The sequence below is a fragment of the Episyrphus balteatus genome, chromosome 2 (genome assembly GCF_945859705.1).
Source record: "Episyrphus balteatus chromosome 2, idEpiBalt1.1, whole genome shotgun sequence".
In the NCBI taxonomy this organism is placed as follows: domain Eukaryota; kingdom Metazoa; phylum Arthropoda; class Insecta; order Diptera; family Syrphidae; genus Episyrphus; species Episyrphus balteatus.
In genome coordinates this window covers 58,157,346-58,184,720 of record NC_079135.1, presented here as the reverse complement: position 1 = coordinate 58,184,720, position 27,375 = coordinate 58,157,346, and the positions used below count along the sequence as shown (strand labels likewise).

The 27,375-nt window shown below is 31.7% G+C and overlaps 1 protein-coding gene across 1 annotated transcript in view; it reads right to left on the bottom strand.

Moving 5' to 3' along the window:
• Window positions 1-7,516: 7,516 nt before the first annotated feature.
• The window catches only part of LOC129908819 (homeobox protein unc-4-like), a 40,439-nt gene continuing 20,580 nt past the window's right edge, over window positions 7,517-27,375 (bottom strand). The window contains exons 2-4 of the mRNA XM_055985623.1: window positions 23,919-24,097; window positions 9,108-9,247; window positions 7,517-9,038 (exon numbers count right to left, since the gene is read on the bottom strand). Of these exons, the coding sequence (XP_055841598.1) occupies window positions 8,573-9,038; window positions 9,108-9,247; window positions 23,919-24,097 (785 nt within the window). The 3' untranslated portion in view covers window positions 7,517-8,572. The remainder of the gene's footprint in view (window positions 9,039-9,107; window positions 9,248-23,918; window positions 24,098-27,375) is intronic.

The following is a 27,375-nucleotide window of genomic DNA, read 5'->3' as shown; positions in this document are numbered from 1 at the left end:
TCCCAAAATTTAGTCTTACTCCAGGGCCCCGGCGACTCAACGTACGCCACTGGGCTTAACCTCAGAAAGCCATATCTTTTTGCTATTTTTTCAATTATTTTGGAGTCATTATTTAATTTACATTTATAAGTTTGAAACCCAAATTTATATTGAATTGTTTGCAAATCAGGGTAACATTGTGGTTTTAAAGCTGATTTTTTGTAATAAACTATTAAGAATATTTAATTGAAACTAATTTTTCTGTGATTTAACTTCATAGGAGACTTACGTTGTTCCTATGGTTTCAAATAGGAATATCAGAGAGCTTAATTATATATGATTTTACAAATAAAACTGAAATTTGCAGTAAAGTAATGCAGTTGTTTGGTTTTGATCACTTTGTGTTATTTTATAATAGATTAAATTATAACCATTCTATGTCAACTAAAATATATGAAAATATTTTGATACAAATTTCCATATTTTTTTTTCCAAATTCACTGCTTATTTGCTTGTTTCTGTTTTTTTTTTTTTATTAAAGTGGAAAAAAAAAATAAACAAATTAAAAAATTGGGTTTGATGCAAAACTGCGGAGAAACGGTTGTCCGCAGAAAAAAAGTTTTTTGACAAACTAAAACTGTAATAAGTTCTTAATTGGTTACAAAAAAATATTAAGAATTGGACATAGTTTGGAAAAGATAATGGTGAAAGTTCTAAATGTAAAAAAAAAATACATTGATCAATTGATGTACGAGTAATCCAAGGGTTAACATTTGTATTTTTTCGGATTATTTTTTGAAAGTTTTTTGATAGTTTTGTTTGTGTGGTTATAAATCAATTCAACAATGATTAATAATAGTAATGAAGGTATCTTCATTAAAAATGGTTTTTAAAAAAGCGGACTTTTTTTGTGGTTGTGTTTTTTATGTCCATTTTTAGTGTATTTGTTTGTGCCTAAAAAAAAAGCATCGTTCTTAACTTTAATAAGTATTTTCTAAAAATGGTCGAAAATGGGTCTTGGGTTCTTTTTTGTTTTATAATCAGTAACGTGTTCTTAAACTAAATCACTAAAAAAATCCTGCTCCAACTTGCAATTCTTTATGAAATTGAAATTTTATGGGATCAAATGCGTTCATCAAAAGTGGTGACTTATTCAAAATATGGCTCGATTGTGAAAATTTAAAACTTTTCGAACAAAATTAAGCAGTTAATAGGATTGGAATAGCTTAATGAAGGAAACATTAAAAACGGTCCAAGAAATATTTTTTTTATTTTAAAAGTGCAGCCTTATTTGCAACATTACATGCAATATCGTTAGCCGTTTTTGAGAAAATTGCAATGTCTCGAAAACTTTTATATTTAATTGGAGATATCCGTTAATATGGAGACATTAAAATAAAATAAAAACGGCTCCTGGAAATCACGTACAAATCGTCTGTACCGAGTTTTTAGCAAAACTACAAATCCGTCTGAGCTCTTTTTTTTTCTAATTTTTCAAACTGAAACTTCAACGGATACAGGGTATAAATATTTTCAGTATAAAAAGTACAATTATTGGCAGTGACAAAGATTGATGCCCCGATCAGAGATCCAAATGAGTATGTTCGAACCTGTTCGAACAATTTCAATTTTTTAAAATGATCGTTCGTGCTCGATCGTTTTCTCTCTATAATCGTAAATCATCTTACTCATAAACAAAAATACTCACAAACAAAACCATACAAATTGTTTAACTCATGTGTATACTCGATCCTCAATACCCACCGACAAAATTACTCGTAAACAGATCGACTGTTCATAAACACTAGGCTTTACTCGAAATGATCGAAAGTGATCGAAGTGATCGAACGTGATCGAAAAATCATGAACAGTTTGAACAATGAAAACAACCACTTCCAATTTCTACGCCCTATAGGTACCTGTTGCAATTAAAGCAGGTTATTTTAATTTTGCAATTGTGGTTCAGAAAGGGTTTATCATTGACTGAGTAAATAAAAAAGTAATTAGTCATTAGGTAACCATACAAATGTGGTAGTGGGGAATGCTCAGTTAATTTGTGCAGGTAAGTGCGTAATAGAATCATATCCTTAAAAAATATGCAATAATGCGATTTGGGATGATTGTTTTTAAAACAAATTACTATTTTTTCGGGTAGGTATATTGGGGAAATTACAAATCTGCATGAAAGGGTTACTGTACGTAAACAGGAAAGCTCGAACATATTTGAGTTGTGTTGATTCTGTTTGTTCGAGATCGTTTTTTCGAGTAAGTACTCGATGTTCGTAAACAATACTCGACTCGTTTGGTTCTCTGGTCCCGATGCACTTATTATTGGCACCCCAGTGCCTACGATTTGAAAGGGAATATTAGACTGAATGCACTTATTTTCGAAAGATCTAAGTGAGTTTGATCTGCTGTCAAAAATTCATGCAAATGTGTTTGTAAACAGAAGTGCTAGTTAAGTTTAAGTTTTTTAGTTCTTTTTTTTCTAATTTTTCTTGCGAAACAAATTAAATTTTCCGTTAAACAACAAAAAAATTACAATAAACAAAGTATGGGATATTGAAAAGTCGACAAAAAGACAACATTTGAGGAACACGGAAGATTGGTCATAAAGTGCATTGTGAAATACATATACTTTTCGATTACATGTCTTAACGTGTATGAGTGCGCACCATGATGGAGTATATGAGTGCGCGGGTTATAAGAGCAGTAAATGCTATCCAAGGACTCAAAAAAACTGGCATTTGTCCATATACCAGCAAGCAGCAGCTAGATAAGGCAATTCCTACCAAAAAGAAACCAAATACAAGTTTTGCAAAAAAACAAGCGAATGGAAGCAACCAGGAAATGTTGAAAATTTCTCGGAACCATTAATCGAAGACTAAATAGAATGTTCCTCGTGCAAGGAGTGATAGGTCGAAAAATTCTGTGTATATTTAAAGATAGGCAGTTTTATTTGCGACTTTTGTGCGAACTTACACCTGTGCGCAGCTGCGCACTATTACAAACTAAGCTGCGCACTCTTACACAATAGTATGTACAAGAGTTCGCAAATGACCTAATGTGGTATTTTGTTTATAACTATTGAATTAATACGTTTTTAGTTTTTTTCGTTGCTTTGATTATAAATTAAAAAATATATATTAAAAAAGTTGTTAAATTCTTTTTGTTATGGTGTTATTTGGTGTTTTGTCTAAAGTGCGCACTCTTATACCACCTTACCCTAATTAAAGTGATATTATTGTCTCTATTTTATCTGTTACACAAACTGTGGCATGTAAAATCTTACTGCCGATCAAATTTCATATGCAATGTATGCGTTTTGCTTCGAAAAAACACAAAGCGCCTTCAAATTAGTACAAATTTGCAATTTTTGATTTAAATTTTTTTTAAAAAAGGTAGGTACCTCAAACACTGGATTTTTTTCTTTTTTAAAATGACTGCTGCTGTCGTTTGATTAAAATTTAATATTCTTGTATTACAATTTAATACTTTTTATATTAGATTTTAATTAATTTGTATTATATTTTAATACAATTACATTAAAATGTTATATAATTGTATTACATTTTAATATAATTGTATAATGTAATACAAAAATGTTAAATGTTGTAAATGTAATACAATATAATAAAATGTAATACCTACAAAAATGTTAAAATCTAATACAGCGGCATTAAAATTCAATACAAGATTAGAATTTAACCCACGGAGGTTATTTTCTAATGATTTTTGTATAGCAAGTAGTAAACTTAATACTAAAAGATTGAAATTTAATACAAAAAAGATTAAAAATAATTTTAATATTTTGGAAGTATTAAAATGTAATATTTTTTGTTTTGTATTGCTTTAATAGAAGAGCTGCATTAAAAAATACTCCAGAATTTTTAACCGTGTAATATTCTTGTTAAAAAGCTTAAATTGACATTTCACCTTAAAAACCACAATATTTTTTCAAGTCTTAAAATCATTGATTTTTGTTGGATTGCCATATAACCACCTAGAAAAGCTACATACAAACATTTTTCCAAAGTAACAATAAATATAAAATGGTGTGAAGTGATTTCTTTTTCTTAACACGAAAAAAAAAAACTTTTTTGCAAATTATCAACCTCTTAAAAATCAAAATTTGTTTTTTCATTGTAAAAATAGTCCTCTTTCCGTTTTTTCTCAATTAACTATGCTAATTCCAACAAATGACATCACTTTTTTCGTTAGCCAACCCTTAGTTCAAAAGTTATAACAAAAAACCTTTTTTTCAAATTACCAACCCCTTAAAAATCAAAATTTGTTTTTTTTTCAGTGTAAAAATTTAGCTTTTTCCACTTTTCCTCAATTAACCATGTTAATTCCAACAAATAACATCCCTTTTTCTCGCTAGCCCACCCTTAGTTCAAAAGTTATAACAAAAAACTTTATTCAAATTACCAAGCTGTTAAAAATCAAAATTTGTTTTTTTTTTCAGTGTAAAAATTGTCCTTTTTCCACTTTAACTAAATTAACCATGCTAATTTCAACAAATAACATCACTTTTTTCGTTAGCCAACCCTTAGTTCAAAAGTTATAACAAAAAACCTTTTTTTCAAATTACCAACCCCTTAAAAATCAAAATTTATTTTTTTTTTTTCAGTGTAAAAATTGTGCTTTTTCCACTTTTCTCAATTAACCATGGTAATTCCAACAAATAACATCACTTTTTTCGCTACCCTACCTTTAGTTCAAAAGTTATAACAAAGAAACTTTTTTCAAATTTCCATCCTCTTAAAATCAAAATTTGTTTTTTTTTGTTCAGTGTCAAAATTGTCCTTTTCCACTTTTTCTCAATCAACCCTCTGTAGACATAGACACACCTCTTTTTTTAAAGTGGCAGGCACACGGGTGCGAATTTGGCTTCTACTTTTTCGTGTCGCTAGATCTTTATTATGTCTCATATTTTAAAGAGAATACGCAGGGTCAATGTGGGTAAATGTAAACAGGGGTAAATGAAAACATGGCTCATAACAAGCTTAAGTTAAATCTCTTTGATGCATACATAAGTACAAATCGCGGACGCATGTATCCTTTAACTTATACGTCAAGCTCATTGCTGTCAAGAGAGAATTCATTCGACGAGCGTGTTTTCCGTGAAAGATAATTTTTTAAAGTGCCATACAAGTCGTTAGTCTTTCAGAAAAATTAAATATTTTTGCAGATTCAATTAAGTCAGTATAATTTGCAAATACTTTTTTGTTTATAATTTTGATGTAGATTCTATGTGATACAAGCAAATTTTAAAATACAGGACATTTATGTCGATTTGCATGTGTTTACATTTACCCCAGAATATTTTTCATAATGGGTAAATGTAAACAACGTATTCTGGGGGTAAATATAAACATATATTTTTGCTGAAATTATTGGTTTTAATAAAAATAACGTATTTTAAGTCAATAACTATTGCTAAAGTGCCGCGGAGTCACATTTTAAAGTAGCCAACACCATCATTTTCAGTGGATGATGATGCAAAACCGGTCTTTGACGTAAAAAAACAAAAAATATGACGTTCATAGCTGCTCAGGATGCATATTGGGCGCCTATATAAAGAATCAAAGGAAGAAAACAAAAACTTTTATTGGAATTTGAAAAAGTTTTTGTCAAATACCTTCTTGAACGTGTTTCAAGTTGTTATCCATATGATAAAGAGAAAATTCTAAATTTTAAACCACCGTTTACATTTACCCCGAATTTGTAAAAAAACACAAACATGGTGGGGTATTTGTAAACATGCCATTTTTGACAGTAATGTAAACAATTTGGGAAATATTTGTTTATATTTATAAAGAAGAATTGCCATCATTTCATATTTGCATTTGAAGATACCATTCAAGTTGTTCCGTGAAAACATATAAAAATCTAAAGTCGAAAGAAAAAAAAGACATGAAATTGCTTACATTTACCCACATTGACTATGAAAAAAAAAAATATTATTTTTTATTTTTTGTCGTGCCAATTTCGCACTGGTGTGATACTGACAGAGGGTTAATCATGCTAATTCCAACAAATGACATTACTTTTTTTTCAAATATTTACTTCAAAAATTATGACACAAAAACTTTTTTCAAATTGCCAACCTCTTTGAAATCAAAATTTGTTTAACTATAGTAATTCCAAGAAATAACATCACTTTTTTCGTTAACCCACCCTTAGTTCAAAAGTTATAACAAAAAACTTTATTCAAATTACAAACCTCTTAAAAATCAAAATTTGTTTTTTTTTTGCAGTTTAAAAATTGTCCTTTTTAACTGAATTAACCATGCTAATTCCAAGAAATAACATCACTTTTTTTCGTTAGCCCACCCTTAGTTCGAAAATTATTTTGAACATTTTTATTTTTCAAAATCATTATTTTGTAGTTGTTTGTTTTTTTTCGAAAACTGGTCATTAAAATAACGAGATATAAAGCGTATCACAGAGAATGGATTTTTTCTTTTATTAAAACGTAAAGTTTGTACAACATAATATTGTGTAGATCGTATTGGGCTTTTTTGCTTACAGGATAAGTAGCACACAGGGGCGTACACTCCCTTGGGGCAAGCGGGGCGGTGCCCCGGGGCCCCCGACCGACCCCAGGGCCCTCACTGGAGACAATTTAGAGAAGGAAACTGTCAGAATAAATTGAGTTACGAAGTAACCAGGGAGACAAATTATGTCATTCAGTGTAATGTATAATGCATTGGTAGCTACACAATATATGTGTATATTGATTTTAAAAAAAGGTTACCCCAGGAGCCCAAAAAAAAATAAACTGCTTTTTTAAAAGAAAAACTATAATTTTATCTGAGGGCCCCAAAAACTATTACTTGAAAAATCTTTGCCACCACAAATAATACATTAGGGGCCCCAAAAAAGCAAAAAAATATTATTTGAGGATCCTCAAAAGTGGTTCAAAACAATCAAATGGAAAATTAAATATAAATTCAGGGGCCCCAACATAAATACATCAGGGCCCAAAATAGAAACATTACGTTATTGGTGGCATTCCGAATATTACTTCAGAACAGAGGCCCCAGTACCTATTAATTCTTGGCTCCAAAAAAATATATTATATTTTAGGGGCCTCTAAGCACTTAATTTTGGGGCTCTAAAAATAATTTTTCAGGGGTCCCAAAATAAAAAAAATTATGTCTGATGATGGAAAATAAAATATGTATTTATTACTTCAGAGGCCCCAAGAACTATCGATTCTAAGCTAAACAAATTTTTTTTTTAGGGGTCTCTAAATATTTAATTTTGGGGGCCCCTAGTACAAGTGTTTACTACTTTTATGAGAGACATTTTAAGTAAGTAGAGCAAAGTGTATTACGAACATATTAAAACATTAAAATAAACCTAAAAATAAATAAGCTATACAAAAAAAAAAAACGTATGGCGTATACGTAATTTTTTTTGTAACTAAGGGGCCCCCAAATATCAAAGGGGCCCCAAAATTTAGGTTTACCCCGGGGCCCCGGCGACTCAACGTACGCCACTGGTAGCACAGAAAACAACTTCAAAATTCTCGAATTGTAGCTTCTTTTCGAGTTAAAATCTGACATGTATTTCAAGAGTCCAATTGTGTTGCGTTCAAATGATTTTGTTTTGCGTTTAAACTCATTTTATGATATACATACCTACTTAACTGTGTCGAGGAAAACTTTTTCTTAACAAAACAACATTTATTTAAGAAAAATTTTAACCAAACAAATCGTCACTTAATCATTTGGATAATCCCGTTAAAAGTCATCATTTTTTAGCATATTTTTTCCATCCTCAGATTAAATTTGCAAAGATTTTACCAAATTATCACACAGATAATAGTGTTGGGTTGTATTAGGTTTTAATTTAATTCAAAATATTCAAACTAAGTTTTACTCTACAATAATTATTGCATTTTCTCTTTATTTTCTTAATAAATAATCTTTTCTACAAGTATTAATATAGGTACCTAACTATAATTACATAGGTCTTTTGTGTTCAACTTAAATAGGTAGTTAAATAAAATTATTTTATTTATTTATTTATGTTATTCAGATTTCCGATCGTTTCAAACGATTTTTGTTTTAGGTGTTTATTTTAACATACATATGAAAAGGATCGATAAACACTTTTTAAAGTAATATTGCGATTTAAGCTGATTTAAATTATTATCATGATATGATATGGATCAAATAAATTGTAACAAACAAAATCTTTTAACTCTTAAGCCTGGTACGCAGATAGCCGAGCTTAATCTCCCATAATTCATAATTTGTATGGGATACATTTTAGCTCGGCTAAATTTTATCGATAACTTGTATGGGAGCTAAAATTTAGCCGAGCTAAAATGTATCCCTTACAAATTATAGATAACTATTATGGGAGATTTAGCTCGTAGCGCGATCTGCGTACTAGGCTTTAGTAACTTTTGTATGTAAATACTTATGTGTAGTTTTTTCTACTTTTTACAATAACAAAAAAAAGGAGTTTACACAGACTGACGGACCTCCTTTTTTAAAATGACCCAAATCATATCATATTTATAATAAAATGCAACTATTGTCTTGTGTTTCAAAAACAGTTTCTTACTCTACTCTCACGATGAGTTACTGCTAAATAAAAGTGATTCTATGCTAAATGGGTTATTCCTTCGAATACTTATCTGATGGTGGGTTGGTGACTCCTTCTTTATGTAATGCGTTTGGGTGTTATTGAACAGGAACAACGGCTTTTCATTGACGTCTTCTTGGTGGTGGGCGGGATTCTGTTGGGAACGTGGACTTCCAATACTGGTTGGACTTGCAGTCGAGGGAAAACTTGCCAAATCATTGTTGGAACTTCGAAATGAGAAATCTTCAGGCTCATCGTCGCTGTCTGTTCCACCGACAACGTCTATTTGAATGCCATCATCTTCGAGATCGGAATCTGAGAAAGCCCCACTTCCTCGATGTTGAGATATGTATTCAGCTTTTAAGGCTTCTAGATCAACTGTTATGCCCTTAGCCTGCAGTTTTCTGGCCTGTCGGTCAATTGCTTTTGCGAGTTTTTTACGGCGTCGCGCTCTGAAATTATGAGAAAAAACCCAAAGTTGACAGAGAAAACATAATTTAAAACATTTTGAAGGGTCTTGCCTTTCTTTGGCTTTGAGTTCGTTTGGCGGGATTGGTTCACCGGAACAGGTTTGCGGCTGGGCGTTGTGAGCAGGTCGGCCAGGTCCTTTCTTTGTATGCTCACGTTTTCGTACTTTTGCTCGTCGATTCTGGAACCATACCTATCTGAAACAAAGTGTATAATTTAGCAAATGGTAAAAAAATGAATAAATTGCAATTTTCAGTTCAGAATTTTAAAATTTGTTTTAAATTATTTCAAAAATAAACTGCCACAAACAAAAAAGGGAATTTATTCAAAAAGAAATAAACAAACAACAAAATATTTGTTAGATATGTATTTTAGAAAATTAGTATAGGCTAGTATAGACATAAAAGAGAGCTAACCCGGACAAAAGCATTTTTATTGGTGGAAATCGTTGGCAGCAATATCCTTACTCAAATGTTGAAAGTTTCAGCGAATCCCATTTCGGGTTTGGCCACCATCATAAAAAAAAACTGTATCAATAATGCAATTATAGGTCGAGCTTTATATTTTAAACTAATTGTTCTTGAGATGTAATTTAAAAACCAAAAACGATCTTGTTTGTATGCTGAATCTAACAAAATTAAAACCAAATTTATACTACTAAGTACTCCAGGTGTAGTAACTACATTAAAAGGACTTTTATAAAAGTCCTTTTAATGTAGTTACTATTTTTAGTGCAACAGGTACATATTTTCATATTTTCACTTCCCATGATGGTACAGGGATAAAATTCGGGATAAACAATTAATTTGCAATGAGAAACAAGAAAAAGAGAAAGAAACCAAAAGGCTATCAAAATATTTTGGGTGAAAGGGTGTTTTTTAAGGGAGGAAGAACGTTGCGCAACAAGTAAAAATACATGCATAAATTCAGTATTTTAAAAAACACTCTCACTCATCATATGATTATGGTCTTTTTAATTTTTGATCTAATGGCCATGGAAATATTTTAACCAATTTTAAAAAAATTTTTTAAATCTACTATTATTTTAAAAGGGTGTTTTGCTACTTATTGCACAACGTTTTTTCTCTCGTAAAAAACACCCTTTCACACAAAATTATATGCATTATTAGGTTCATGCCGAATTTTATCCCTCTACCATTATGGGATGGGAAGTGGTTTTCTAAGAATATGTACCTGTTGCACTAAAACTAATAACTATACATTAACCCTCTACTGCAAAAGAAGCTATATGTATATTAGGGTGGGTCAAAAAAAAAATCGAAATTCGTTTTTTTGATTTGGTACCTCGAAAACTCGATTGCTAGACACCTCTAGAATATACTCACCAAATATGAGCTCTTTATCTAAATGGGAAGGTCCGCTTCTCTTACTAATTTAATAATAATGACTTTTCAGTGAAGTAGAAAATTTTGAAAAGTAAAAAAAGTTTTTATATTTTTGTTTAACTTCGACCTCGAATATCTTTCAAATGGTTAGATTAATAAAAAAGTTTATAGGACCTTTTTTGTGGAGCAATCTTATTCCTACAAGAATATGTCATGCGCGTTTGATTATTATAATTTTTCAATTTGTTACAAAATTAAGAACAAAAAACGAATTTTTTAAAGGTTTTCCCGATTTTTGGACCTCAAATATCTACTAAACGGTTAGATAATTGAAAAAAGTGTCTTTATCCTTTTTTGTAGAGCGTTCAATTTTCTATTATTTTTTTTTGGTAGAAGCTTGATGTAAAAATGGAAAATTGAAAAGCGGAGGACCTTCCCGTTAAGATAAAGAGCTCATATTAGGTGAGTATATTCTAGAGGTGTCTAGCAATCGAATTTTCGAAGTACCAAATCAAAAAAACGAATTTCCATTTTTTTGACCCACCCTAATGTATATGCCTAGTGTCAACAATTTAACAGAGGTATTTAACACAATTCGCACACGGCCTTAAAATGTATGAATAACTTCAAAGACCACTTTTTGCTTAAATTGCGGAGAATAAATAATGAAGCAAAGTAATGAAAAAAAAAAATTTTTAAATCGCAGAGAATTAAAATGAAGCAAAATAAATAAAAGAGGTTAAATTCTAGTTTTTGATACAAAAAAAAAACTTTACGAAGATTTTCTGATGCTCTTCAAAAAGATTTCAAAGATTTGAAGTTACAAAGGAGAAAAACTATGAAAAATATTTATATTTTAAGCGGAGTGATTGGATGAAATTAAATTATAAGTTATAGTGACCTCTCCTCCAAAATGAGTTTTGTCTAAATGAACCCAATGTGGTTCAAAAGTCATACCCTTCAAAGGCCCAAAAATTTGTTCGATTTCCGACATTATCTGGATGAAATGCATTTTGAAGTAGAGGACACTGGAACTTTTAATTGAAGTTTTGAAGCTATATTTTTTTTCCCCTTACATTGAAATTGCAACTTTTAGAAACAGATTTTGTTATATTTAAGAAAGAAATTAATTAAATGTAATTTACTGACCTGAGAATAATGCTTTTAATAGTCATTCTAAAAACTATACAATTATTTTGTGCAATACGAAACAATTTCGGTTTATGAAAATTGACTTCTTTAAGAAGGTGATCTAAAAAAAACCTACCAAGTTTGTTAGGATTCTACCAAAATCGTAACCGTGAGTCACTAGAACACTAGAAAATTACCGATTTGTTCGTTCAGAATAGTTATCTGTTTTTATATATTTTTTGCGCAATCGCAAAAAACATTAATCAGCGAGAGTGTAGTGCATAAATTTAAAAATAAAAGATAATTTCTATACAGGCTGTTATATCTTTTTTTAGGAGATTCAATAATATTAAGTATACTTTAAGTACTAATTTTCCAAATATAACTATGGAATAGGTTAGGTTATAGTAGTTGTCGGGCGAAGTACACTACACACAGTACACACACGTTGGCCCTTATGGGTCCATTGTGATACCACAAATGACTACCAAGTTAGGAACTCCCTAGCCGAACCACTCGGAGCTTCTTATGAATAAAAATAAACTTTTAAAGTCCGTTTTTACTAGATCACTAGTGTCCTCGTAGAAGACACATAATTGAACTTTCATGTAATTTTTGTCTGAATAACTATTAAATATAATTTTCCCTCTTTTAAATGTAAATTCTGTGTTTTGTTAGTGTACTTCATTTTGTTTCTTTTAATTTAATTGCACCGGCACACAAAATAAAAAAAGTGTCATGTACCAGAAACCAGACCTATTTTTCTATATGTTTTGGCCACGCTGAATCCGAATTTCAAGTCCGTTTGGCCCTGTCACCCTCCAGTTTTGAGTAAAATGCAAAAAACTAAAAAAAAAGGAAGTTTTTTGCCTTTTTTGGGGTATTTTTTATTTTTTACACTTTTCTCAAAACTGGAGGGTGACCGGGCAAAACGAACTTGAAATTCGGATTCAGCGGATCCAAAAACATATAGAAAGATAGGTCTGGTTCCTGGTACATACAACTTTTTTTTTGGTGTGCTGGCACTTTCGCGACATCGACGGTTAAACTGCAAAACCTCGTAAGTCTAAAAATTCGAAAAAAATATTATTAATGCAAACAATTCAGAAAATTCAGAGCTATCTTTTGGTATATTCAGCTTTACAATGTTGTTCTGAACATTTTTCAGAAATGACAAAATTCAAACACTCGTATTGATAGATCCCATACAAAAACAAGAAACACAACATTTTGTTTATTGATTTCTGAAAAACTTGCAAAAACGACTTACGAGGTTTTGCAGTTTAACCGTCGACATGTCACTTTCATCTTCGGCACACAAAAAAAAAGTTTCATGTACCAGGAGCCAGACCTATCTTTCTATATGTTTTTGGACCCTCTGAGTTCGAGTTTCAAGTCCGTTTTGCCCGAACACCCTCCAGTTTTGAGGAAAATGCAAAAAACTCCATAAAAGTCATACAAATTCAAACGAAATGCAGTCACAGCTCAAAACTGGAGGGTGACAGGGCCAAACGGACTTGAAATTCGGATTCAACGTGTCCAAAAACATATGGAAAGATAGGTCTGGTTTCTGGTGCATGACACTTTTTTTTTGTGTGCCGGTGTTATGAATTGGTGAAAAAAAAGATAACAAATTAACCACAAATAAAATAAAAGATAATACATAACAAAAAAAATAAACCTAATATATATGTGTCCATTGTGTAGGAATAAGCAAGAAAAATTCAGTCGTTGTTTTTTTTTCCTTTTTTATGATTCTTCACTCTAACCACAAACTGTTCTTTTCCCTTTGATTGTTCTCAAGGCCCCAGCCCAATCCGTTGCGTCCGTTCCGTCAATCAATTCGTTGAAGTTGAAGGATGGGACAGAAAGGGGTGACCCATACACGGTGTTCACATTGGCCTCAGTCAACCGACCAGTGTTTCCAGAGAATTTTATAGGCAAGGAGCCGAATTTTAAAAGCCTTGGAGCCAAAAATCGGCAATTTCAAAAATTGTTCATGAAAGCTCATAATTTATTTATATTGTACTATTTTTTTTAAATTTTTTTTCATCATTTTTTTTTTCAACTTCTAATTAACTTAGATGATGGTATTATAACATAAACAAAAATTAAAAAAAGAAATAATGAATACTTTGTATTAAATTTATAAGACTTCAAGTTAGGTTCTCTAATTTTTATTTTAGTAATGAATAACAAAACAAATATACATTGTGGAAAAGTGGAAACAAAATATGAGGCGTTCAGAATAATAATGGGTCAAGTCCATTTGAAATTTGTGCATTATTCTGAACTTTGAGAAGCTTTTTTCTTCAGAAACTAAAGGAACTTTTGAAATATGTAAATGTTTCACAGATCGATACATATCTCCAAAATGTCTTTCTTTTATTTTATTGGATATAAAACGAAACCCTTAATTTTTAAGACCTTAAAACATCCAACCTAGAGAAGTGGACTTGACCCATTATTATATTGACGCCTCATATGAACGAAATGGAAGTAGATATATTTACAATTGCGCTTTTCAGCAAGAAGTCAGATTCTATTAGGAAGAAGTTTAGTTGTACTTCGAAGACTTTTAAGGAGTCATCATAATAAAATATAAAAAATCAAGTTCTTTTATTATAAAGTTTTTAATTTTGAAGGAGCCAAAAATCGCCAAATTGAAAACTTAAGGAGCCAAATTTTGATTAATCGGAAATCAGAATTTGAATTAGCCGGTCCTGGCAACACTGCAACGTCTTTGTGTTTTTTCTCACTCGCACTTTATGGTGAGAAAGAGATGGCGAAGTGAGGCAGAAATTTTAAACAGATTTAAAATTTTTGGACTCTTTTTGACATTTGCTATTTTGACATTTGAAGTTTCCCAATCTTGCCTTAAGGTTGGAGCGAGAAAACAAATAATTTTTTTTTCAACATTTTCCTTTGTGTTATGTCAACGAATACTACCGTTATAAATAAATATTTTGAAACAAAGTTGCAAACTCGTGTTTGATTTCTTGAAATAAACAATTAAGATGAGTAATTGGAATAGAATTCAACAACTACAAAAGGCAAAATGAATGCGGAGTGTTCACACTACTTTTGTGTCTGAACACGACGCGACGGTGTGGCCTTACGTCAAAATGAGTCGGTTGACTGAGGCCAATGAGAACACCGTCATAGAATACGTCGTATGACGGATTGCTTTTTGACAGCTCACTCCAAATTCCAAGGTGTGTTCGATATTTTATCGCTGAATGTGCACTAAGGAAGTTCTGATGCAAGAAATGTTTAACTATTATTGTTGTTCTTTTTTTTAATAAAATAAAATGCGCGACTAGATTTCATGTAGGTACTTGCTCTTCAGTTAAAAACAATTTTTAATAACAGATTATCATTTGTAGATATGACTTTGGCATAGAGAAATTGAACTCTACAACAGAATTTTAGTATTTAATTGATATAATTTATTAGATATATCATTAAATGTTACTTTTATTACATTTTCTTCACAAATAAACAATTAAAGTTCACAATTCATAAAATCGGAGAAGAAAAGAACACAGTTCTAAAATTCCCCGGCGTGCACTCAGAAACAGAAAATCGAACTGGTCTATTGTTGACAACCAATGTCAAAGGGTACGACGGATGAAAAAGTAGAAAGTTGGGCTACTTCTTCCGTCGAATCCGACCGTCTCCTTCCGATCCGTCGCTTATGGGCAGTGCCGGTTTAAGTACTACCGGCGCCCCTGGGCAAGATTGCAAGTGGCGCCTCTAAAAAAAAAATTCATCTAAAAACAATTTTTTAAAATCACGAAAAAAAGCAATAGCAGATTATGTCTTACCTCTCATATACTTGTTAATGCATTTCTTAAAAATGTGCAGTGTATTAATTTAAAAAGGTTAACTTAAAAAAAAAAATTAATTATTCATGTCATTTAGGCTCAATTGACAAGACTACCTTTATCTCTGACTTTTTTGTTTAAAGATTAGGTACAGTTGGTTTTATTTGAACAATATTTTTTCAAACACTTTTTCAACTAGGTACATTAATGTCGTTTTCGATTGGAATCACTCAATGATTCACTCATTCTGAAATCCAATAAAAAACTTTGAATCGCTTCCACCCAATTCTAAAATTTAATATCTGTATTGGTGAAAAATCAAATATTTTGTTATTGTTTTTTCACTAGGAGAGTAAAAAACTTGCAGCACGCTTCTTAATGATTCCAGGCGCTTCCGGACGGCCAATCGAAAACAACATACCTTTATAATATTATGTATAAGGTTTGTTCGTTGTGAACTCTAGGGCACTCTGGGTCGCTCCGAATTCGTTGTCAAGCGTTTTTTGTAGCTCCTTTTTCAACCAGAGTTATTTCCTCTGTGTTCGATGTTCGCTGATGAAACTAAAGCTCTGAGGTGTTCGATGTAAAATGAAAACCCGAGAAACTCTGATTTTTTTTCACAGTTAATTGAAATGACTTAGAGTGCCCTGGAAGGGGGAACAACGAACAGACCTATTTTTTTATTCTCACACACAAACGTAGTTTTTATGAGAAATGGAGAAGCTGTCAATTTTTGGCATTTCTGGATTTTGGGTTTTCGGGATTTCGGGATTTTGGGATTGTGGGTTTTCGGGATTTTGTGTTTTTGGGTTTTCGGAATTTAGGGTTTTCTGGATTTTGGGCTTTCTGGATTTTTAATTTCGGGATTCTGTCCGTCCCCTTCTCTTTCCTTATTCATTATTATAGGGGCACCTTTGCAAAAATTAAATTGGTAGGAGGAATAGGATTGCTTTAGTCTTTCAAAAGAAATTGGGGCGCCTTGTTCTTCAAAGATGAACGAAGATTTTGGACCCCATTGTCCTTCCGGAAGCCAAATAAATTAACCCAAAATTGGGGGGCGCCTTCATTCTTCAAAAAGTTTAGGACAAACAATACGAGCGCCGTTGAAAATGTAAAATAGAAAAAAATTGGGGCGCCTTTGTGAATGTAAAAAAAAATAAAACATCGATTGGAAAACTTCGTTATTTATATAACTTTTGTAAAAGTTCGGGGCGCCTGCGGCGCCCCTCAATTCTTGCACCCCTGGGCGACGGCCCAGGCTGCCCCCCCCCTAAAACCGGCTCTGCTTATGGGTCGCTTCCCATAAGAACGTGTGTATTTTATCGAGCTGTCAGTTGAAAACTTCGACGGAACGAACGCAACGGATTCTATGGGTTGGGCCCTTTTGTTCTGATATTGCCGACTAGTTGCGTCGTTTAAGTTGCGTGTTTTCCCTTCTCTTTCTGGCTAGTGGGTTGGTTTGCGAAATCGTTCAATGGGGTATCCGTTCTAGTTGTGTGTTTTCCTTTCTCGTTCTGGCCAATGAGTTGGTTTGCGGAATGGTTCACTGGGGTATCCGTGTGAATTTTGTTTGTAAAATAGTGTTGAAATGGAAGAAGTCAATTTCTGGGGAATCCAGTTCGGAGGGTATGTTTTTACTCTCCGTGCGAGGCTAGATCGTTGACTTGAACCTTTCATGTTCAGTGCTATAAAGTTTTTATTCGTATAAAGTTTATAAAGTCACGATAACAGTGATCAACATTCCCTAGTCATCATCTCTCAACCTAAGCCCACATTCCCGAGAACACCATCAACGCTTGACTTCTTTCTTGCAACTTCAAACCTAGTATTCATTCTACCAGAATTGAGAAACTATATCTGCACAACACTCACTAGTGACTCAGACCACGAAGCAGTTATTCTCTCTATAAATCTACAACACCAGATTCCACCGCAAACCAGCCAGAAGAAGGATTCATCAACTATTCTAAGCTGGATGTTCCAAGGCTTCAGAGAGACATCGACGGAGCAATCATTCTACCTGCAGAGAATAGCAATCTTCAAAACAATCAGATCGATGCTGCAATTGACTACTTGGAGAATGCTGTCAGTACTGCCCTAGAAAATCAGAAACAGCGAAGGACTTCCAAAGATAAATACCAACATCTGCCCATATATATCCAGAACCTCTACCACCATAGACAACGGCTGAGAAAACTGCTCCAAAGGATTCACCAGAGGGAGTTAAATACCAACAACAGCAACTACCAAACTGTACTCAGCGAACTCAACTGTGTAAACACTATGTTTGGGAACTCAGTACAGCACTTCAACGATATCCAGCTCCAGAAGAGACTCCAAGCAATCAAGCCAGGTCCGGACACTTTCAAGAAGATCAACAGTGTTATCGGAAAGAAGCCTCCTATGCCAGTCATCATCACAACACCTAATAGCGAAGTTACAACTAGCGAAGATAAAGCAAAAGCGTTTGCCGACTACTTTGAAAATCACTTCAAACCGAACCGAGTTTTTAGAAGAAGTCAACACTTCAGTGCAACGCGCCCAAACAATCACTGAGACCAGGCAATTCTACAAAGGAGCCATCAAAAGAAGTCAACAGGACCAGATAACATCTCTAATTTTATTCTGAAAAGAGTGCCTCATTCAGCGATAATTTTCTTGGCAATTATCTTAAACAACTGCGTTGTCAATTGCTTCTTTCCAAGCAAATGGAAAAAAGCTAAAGTCGTGGCCATACCAAATAAGGAAAACAACAAGGACGTCTCTGGATATAGGCCCATTTCACTTCTAAGCAATATGAGCAAGATACTCGAGGAGCTTATACTTAGGCGTCTGAAATCATTTTGCAGCGGCAACTGCATAGTGCCTGACATGCAGTTCGGATTCCGGGAAAAACACTCTACACCCCATCCACTCCTAAAACTCCAACACGATGTTGTCGCCTCCCTAAACGAAAACCAAGTCACTGTTGGGTGTTTTCTCGACATAGAAAAAGCATTTGACAGTGTCTGGATACAAGGACTTATTCACAAACTCTTCCAGCTAAGATTTCCAATTTCACTTATCAAAATTATTTACAGCTTTCTTCATTCCAGATCGTTCTTTGTACAATCCAATCCAATCCAGCCAATCAACAATGAAGACATTTAATGCTGGAGTTGCCCAAGGATCGAAGCTAGGACCATTCCTCTTCAATATTTACACATCCGATCAGCCATACCTAGAATTAGCTCAGAATCTCCTGTTTGCAGACGACTCTCTCACGTACGCGAAGTCTAAGTCACCCATATTAGCCGCAAGGAAAGTTGAAGCCCACATAAGACGACTTTACGAGTTTTATAAGCGCTGGGGCTTCAAAATCAGCACAGCCAAATCTGAACTGATATGCTTTAGACGACCAGCCACCCCAGGAAGTCCTAGAATTCGATCTGCCAGGAACTGCAGGAACATCAAGATTAGACTGGGCCAAAAAAATAAAATATTTTTTTTTTGATGAAAAAAAAATTTGGTGAAAATTTGAGCCGTTAAAAATAATTTTAAGAGGTCTATCATCGGTGTTTTTTATTTTTATACATGATATGATGTGTTACAACAGAACTGCTAGAAATTTAATTTTATATAAGAAAAAATGAACAGATTTTTTTTTTACTTTGATCGTCTAGCAGTTCTGTTGTAACACATCATATCATGTATAAAAATAAAAAACACCGATGATAGACCTCTTAAAATTATTTTTAACAGCTCAAATTTTCACCAATTTTTTTTTTCATCATCCTGAACAAGATTTTCGAAGTAACTTTCAAAAAAAAAAAATATTTTATTTTTTTTGGCCCAGTCTAATCAAGATAAGCCTTCCCGATAGAACACAAATGTCAGCAAAAAATAACGTCAAATATCTGGGAATACAATTCGATGAGAAGAACCGATTCAACCCTCAAGCAGCAGCCGTTTTGAAAAAAGCCAACTTCGCCTTTCATCGCAATTATCCACTTATGCGGAAAAGAAACGGACTCAGCCAAAAGACAAAGCTTCTCCTGTACAAGCAGCTTATAAGGCCTATCATCACCTACTGTTTTCCTATCTGGTTCACGTTGACAAAATCCCACATAAACAAGTTAGCAATCCTGGAGAGGAAGATCTTAAGGATCTATACAGGCATGCACTACGACAGGATACGCAGGAAACACGTCAGCAACAAGAGACTGTATGAAGAATCCCAAATTATAAAACTCGACAAGTATCTTATCCAATCAAGCAGAAGATGCCTACAGAACCTGAGCAACCATCCAAACCCAATTATAGGAAGAGTCATAAACCAGCCAAGACAGTCTAACCAGCGCACAGTGTGTCGAGCCCATACAAAAGTTTATCATAAATACTTGCAGCTAAGTTTTTGGAGTTTTAATATCTTTTTTTGTGTTTTTATGGCAGGAATAGAAAAAAAAATTACAAGTTAACAAATTAAACAACCTATTACTTTTTTTTTAGTATAATTTATGAAATTAACATTTATTGAAGAAGCCACTTGTGAGCAAAATTAATTTTTTTTTTATATATAAACAAAAATATACTTTTCGTAAGGTTTTTGGTGTGCTGATCTCGAATCCGAACTCAGAAAAATTCTATCATATCACGTTTTTGAAATATTCCCGTTAGAAAATCTGAAATGTCGTTTTTTAACAGTTTTTGAGGTTATGTTCTTGAACGTGGTGATTTATTTTAAATAAATTTGTGACAGTTTCTAAAAGAACTAAATGTTTTCTTTTAAAGCCCGTTTAAATCTTTTCAATATCTTTTTTCTACCTTGAGAAATCTTAAGTTGGAGTCAACTTGTTTTGTTTATATTCTCTATACAAAAAAATCGTATGTTTATTTGCGTTTCATAGCAAATCTCGAATAGTTTTTTGTCAATCGCTTTCAAATTTTGAAATAACGTTTTATTTGCATTTTCGTAAATTCTTATATCGGCGAGGTTGGTAAATACGCTATAATACACAGTAGAGCGTGGCCGGGTCAAGTAATTATATTAAAAATCTAGTATGCAGAAAAATATAATTTTTTTCTTGTTGAAAACAATATTTAAAATATTTTTAATTACATAAACAGCTTTTTGTTACTTGTGTATGGCTAAAAATTATTAAAAACATCGATTTTTTCATTTTTGTGATCCCCTTGAAGATGTTTCTCAAAAAATGAATTATTTTGAGTACTTGACTCGTAGCACATAAATGTGAATATCTCTGGTAATCGCAAACAGAAGCAGACCAAACTTTGCCAATATTAAGTATAAGCCTATGGCAAAATAATATAAAAAAATTATCGATATGATTTAATAAGTATTTTTTTAAATTAAGTTTAAAAATTAATTTTTTTTTTTTTTTGGCCTATATAATTTTATAAATTTAATTTTTTTTTTGTTATACGTTTTACAACAACACTCAAATAAACAAAATAACATTAACAAAATTTTTCAAACAATTACCAAATGTGAAATATATACTCTCAAAGATTCCCATAAATTCCTCAAAATATTTTCGATTTCCGAGGTACTCATGTTTCGGAGCTTATTTTGAATACATAACCTGGGTTATTTTGTAAGATAAATATGTTTTCATATGAGTTGACACTTCTAAATTATATTTTAATAGCAAAAATATTAATTTTTAACAAAAAAAAAAGTGATTTATCATAAGGGGACGACACACTGTGCAGCGGTACCTAGAAGCTAAGGAACTTTTGGATGAGGATTTGATATCAACCAACGACGAAGAGAACATCCCCTTCTACGCTGATCCTGGATCAGCTCACCATCGTGGCTGAAAGCCTCACCCCCTCCCTAATCCAACCTTCACAATGACAACCGGACTTGAACAACCTGAGTTAAGAAGCTGCCAGCAGAATTAATATTTAAAACAAACACAATTACAATTAACTGTAAATTTAGCTTATTAAAAAAAAAAAAACGTAAAAACGTTGGGCCCCTTTTGTGCCAACATAATACTAATATAATCAATGTAAATTTTTAGATAACTAGCTTTAAGCAAATTGTATATATATAATTACTGTTCAATAAAAATATCGTTAAATCGTTAATCTCGGCGATCTATGATACAGGCAATTAATTATTATCAGGAAATAGATAATTTTGAATATTTTTTTTTTTGTTGTTTTTTATCCTCTCTATCTTTCTTCCGAAGTAAAATTTTCTTTTCGGTGCTCATATGTTTCTTTTAATTTTTATTGCAGAGTTCATCATCCTATCACGATCACGATCAGCAGACCCTTACAACCCATATACCCACTATGAATGTTTTTGTTTCAATTTAAATATATAAATTTTATTTAAATAAAAAAAAAATGTGATGTAATTTTGTATCGACTTTTATAATAGTGTATTTGTATGTTGCATCACGTACATGTTGTGTGCTTCATACTCTTTCAGTTTTGTTCTCTTGGTCTATTGTTGTTGGTAGCTTTTTACAGTGTCTAGTCTATTGTCTAACCTAAACCTAATACAATCCATCACTCTCTTTTTTTTTAGTATGTACTAAATATTTCCACTTCTCTTTTTATTATTGCTTGAACAATTAAAATTGATTTATTTTTCTTCTGATTCAGGGGTAAGTGATACTTTAAATTAATAATCAATCATCTTTTTAAAAAAATAATATTTTTTTTAATTCAATTGCATTTCAATTAATATTTGTTTTTTTTTTGTGTGTTGTGTTATTGTGTGATCTGATGCTACATACATACACAGTGGCATAGACAATTCTAGGTTACCACCTGCCATTTTATTTTTCAAATATTTGTCTTTTTTTCGGTACTTACAATATGGATTTAATAATGTGTTTTTTTTGTAATTCAAAAATTACTGAAGCCTCAGAAAGACTCACAAGAATGCAAACGATCGATCTGCAAAAGTTCTCACTTTTGTGTAACCACTGCAAAACTTCAAACATTTCTTTGCAACTGCAAAATTTAAATACATACTAGTTTCCCTAGTGTCACAAATAATGTAGACGAGGTAAGGTTTGTAGTGGATAATAATTCCGAAAGATTCTTTAGACTGGAAAATTAAGTTGGATTGCTTTATGATCATTTTATTGATCTGACCGGTAATATCGATAAAATCGAAAAAGTTATACATTCCAGCACAAGAGCTGTATCACTTAACACTCTTAGCAGTGAAAAAAACTACTCCAAAGTTGTAAAATCATTGAATAACTTAGACAATACCCTTAATGAGGTATTAGACAGTAAAATATATAAAATTAATTCGGAAATTGAAAAAAATTCGCGACTTTTGACAAAAATCAATGAAAATTTGATTTTGATTAGTAATAACATTACAAAATACAATACATTTTATAATTCAAGCAATACTAAAATTTCTGAATCTGTTTTCAAACTTTCAAAGGATTTTGAGAGTATGAAATTTTGATGAATGCAACAATCATTTTGAAACTTTGGAGCAAGAGTTAAAAAGTATAAAAGGTAGTTTTAATAGATTTATTAATATTGAAATTTCTAATTTCACAATTCCCAGTAACAACCAAACATAGGTTAATGCTTTCGAAAACCCTGCCCCAACGTCTATTCAAGAAGAACTGCAAATTTTCAGTCATTTCAGCAATAATCTTTCAATTAATGATGTTAGTTCACGCAATAATAACATTGAAAAATTGATTCTAGCTCAAAACTCAACTAGTATCACCCCTCCCTCAGCTATTTCTAATTCTGCTCCAAAGTTTGATATTTCAACATCTCTCACCGATATTCTTAATCACATTAAATCTGTCTTTATTCAAAACAACATCTCCAATGATCAAAACTTAGTAAAATGCAAAAACATTACAAGGTCTAGTGGAAAGGTGGCATCTTTTAAAGTCGCAGTCCTTGAACCAATATTTAATTTGTTGATGTCCCCAACATCATAGCTTCATGGCCGGTTCTAGGCGAGCACCCCAGACATAATAAGAAAAATTCTCAGGTAAGTTTTTAGGTGTTATCAATGAAAAAAGTTGATAAATTCAAAAGCTTTACAAAAAGGTACAGCACGTTATTGTAGGTGTAGGTACCAGTTGATTTTTAATAATTTTTTTTTCAAATTAAGTTGATTTTTTTTTAATTGCTTCTCCCCGCTAAATGAAGGGGAATAGACCCCCTCTCCTATACGATTTTTTTCTTGTCTCAACACAACCTAAATGCTCTAGCTTTTTGGCACATTGCTCCTGAATCACCCTGTATATTATTAGATGCCTTTATCATTAAGGCTAGGCGCACACATGCGATTTTGATCGCGCGATTATTCAGTCGCAAATTAGAAGACAACAATTTCAATGACTGTAGACACAATTTTCAAATTTTTAATCGCGGGAAGCATGTGTGTGCATAGCCATTGAAATCCTTGTGATCCATTTTTGCGACTGAATAATCGCGCGACTAAAATCGCATGTGTGCGCCTAGCCTAAATGTTACTTTTATTATAATTCATAAAATCGGAGAAGAAAAGAACACAGTTCTTATTTTAGTTTTATTTAATTAAAACTAAACTTACCGCAACGCGACTCTCTTTCAAATCCAAACGCATAGCTAAGGCTTCTCTCATAAATATATCGGGATAATGACTTGCGGAAAATGCTCTTTCAAGTTCTTCAAGTTGCCAGGAATTGAAATTCGTTCTCGATCGGCGTCTTTTTGATGAACTACTATCATCTTCCCCATCTGCTGTGAAACCTACAAAGAAAGAATTAATTAATTAATAATAAGAAATAACTCCTATAAGAAATTTAATTCATCGAACAAACCTTTGTCAAATATTTTTTAAAAATATGTAATATCGTCGGTCTCATAAGAAAACCTCGTAACTCCACTTTTTTTCAAAAATGACTTTTGAATGCCATTCTTTTAAAAATATGTCAGCGGAGCAACCCAGAAATTTTGGGGTCATTCCGAAAACTCTAAAAAGACTTAAATTCAAATTTTGCACAGAGCGTTTCTTCCCAACTACTCTGTTGTTTGTTTACTCCTTCGTATCTTCTGTAAAATTTTGATTTTGGGAGTTACGAGGTTTTTTATGAGACCGACGGTATGTAACTTATCAATTTAATAGCAACACTCAGAGAAAAAAACATTATTGTTTGCTTAACAATCCATTTTTAAATAACTTTAAGCCTTCAATTCTTGCTTCAAAAATATTTTTTTTATTACAACAATTTTATTTTTAATACTTTTGGTTTTAAAAGAAATAAATTGTTGGTTTAACATTTTATTCTTAAAAAATAAATATTTGCTCCTAACACTTTGCATTCTTAAATAATTAAGAATAATGTTGTTGGGAATTTTTTTAACCCACATAATTACGATAAAGTATAAAATTGTTGAAATTACTAACGATTTTCTCTGAGTTTAATTTTTTTTTTTAATTTATTTAAGTTGCTTTTACTTGTTGAAGAAAATACATTTTATTTATTTGTTTGTTATTCATTAAAGTTCTTTTATTATTAAAAAAATTTTAAATGATATTTCTTTTGTATAATTAGGTACGTGGATTTACATATACAGGGTGTCCCGGGATGAGATAAGTAGATTTTGAGAGATGGGTATATTCTAAGAAAAAAAAAGAGGTTGTCTGTAAAGCCGGTTTACGGGCGATGATTTTACGTGATAACGTCGTAAGAAAACTAGTTGTTGAACCGTTTATTTATTTCAAACAATCTTAATTTACAAGAAAAAGCTAAAAAAATACCTCTTTTTCTTTTCTCATTTATGTATATTAATTTTTTTATTTTAAAAGCTTACAAAAAAAATTATATCATTAAAAAGCCAAATATTTCTTCTAAAGAATACCTACAACCATTTTTAAATTTTTGCAATGCGCAAAAAGTATTGAAATAATTTATTAAAAACAATCATTTCTTATGAAATAAGTGAAAAAATCACTTCCATCCAAAAATCCATGTTTTTGATATAACAACCTGTAATAAATTGTATACCACCTGAAAGCTTATTGCTTCAGCTCAAAATATACATGTATATCGATCATGTCTATTAGACATCTACAAAAAGAGCTAGAATTTTTTGAAATCGATCGATTTTCATAAAAAAAAGCAAAAAAAAAACATATAATTTTATCTTCTCACGCTATTGAATCAATTTTTTCAATGACAACCTATAAACAATTTTATATCATGTGAAAGCTCATTATTTCACCTTTCAAATGACGTTTCAATATTATTTTTGCGATGCCTAGAAAAAAAGTAAGAATTTTTTAAAGCCAAACATGTCGAAATTCCAAACTGAGATTACGGTACTTCCCACACTGGTGGCTGGTCATGGGATACAGATCTCCACAGGTGTTTTGAGGTATTTCTGAAGTTTTTTAATTTAACATTGTATAGCTTGTAGTAAATGTTCAGCTATGTGTGATCTATAAAATTAAAGGTAATATCATCAGGATGCTCAATAAAGTTAAATTTAAATTTGTATCTGCTCCAGATCAAAAGATATTGTCTGTTGAAAATTGGTAAAAATGTTTCATTTATAACAGAAATTAAGAATCCAAACAGTCTATATAAATATTTTAGGTGAAAGAGTGTTTTTTTTTTGGGAAATAGGGAAAATCCGCGATAAGTCCGAAGAATTTTAGTTAACCGTTATCTCAAAATTGTGACTACAAAATAGAACATGTAGTCTTAACCGTGCGAATACATGTGTGTGCAAAAAATTGGTATTTTAAAATGATTTTTGACTGAATAACGGGAAAGACAAGTTTTTTTGTCCCAGGTTTTTTGAACGTTTTTAACCGTTTTTTATTTTTATCTTTTTTTCAACAGATAAATGAATGAAATTTATATTGTAGATAGATAATAGACAGGACTAATAGTCCTGTCGTTCGTTCAAAAAACCTGGGACAAAAAAACTTGTCTTTCCCGTTATTCAGTCAAAAATCATTTTAAAATACCAATTTTTTGCACACACATGTATTCGCACGGTTAAGACTACATGTTCTAAAAGTTTAAACGCTACGCTTCGAATGACGTTTTTCAAATTGTCAAAAAAAATTTCCTCTACCTATAATCACTACATTTATGACTTTGTTTTGAAATTTTTTTGATACCATTGTTAGTCTTGTAATAAATTTATCTATGGATTAAAAAAAAATTCAACTCTTTATTTACATTGTCGCATTTAGAAAATAGCCAATTTTTTGCAATTTTGTTTTACTCCTATTTACCCTATTAAAAGATGGAATTTTTTACGTCCCTTACTTTGGCGGACACTTTGTGGCGGAATCAAAAAAAATTATCTCATTAATTGTAGCTAATTAAATGCTAACTTGTTGCGCAAGCCAAAAATTTTTAGCTCGCATAGTTTTTTTAATTTGAATTTGAATTTTCCGCTAAAATAAGTCTGAATTTAGCGGACAAAATCTAAAGTGATTGAAATCAATGAGTTTAGTTGACCTCCAAATTTGTAGCTTTTTAAATGCTTTCCAATTACTTTAATTTGGTTTTTGTAGCTTGAACAATTTTTTTGTCATTCATAATTCCGCTAAAATAAGACTGAAGTAAGCGGACGAAAGTGAGAAAATTAATATTTTTTGATGCCCAAAATTGTTTCAGAAGTGCACTTCCGGTTTGATGAGGCCAGTGGAGACTTTTTTAAAAAATCACTTTTTTAAGTTTTTTTCTTTTGCCATTAATTGTAGCTTTTGAATACATTATTTTTGATAAAAACCCCAATTTTGTAGCTCAAACTGTTTTTGAAATATTCAAGATTTTGTTTTAAAAACATAGCTCAAAAGTAACTATTCAAAATTCAAAAATATGCGAAATTCAAAAAATTTTGTTTGCACAAATTTGAAGTAACCTATATTAAGACGAAATCCAAAAACCTCGATTTTGTTGCTCGATTAGTTTTTTTGTTATTCAATATTCCGCTAAAATACGACTCAATTTCATATGTAACGGTCAAAATTTTCAAAAAAGTTGATTTTTCAATTTTTTTTCTTT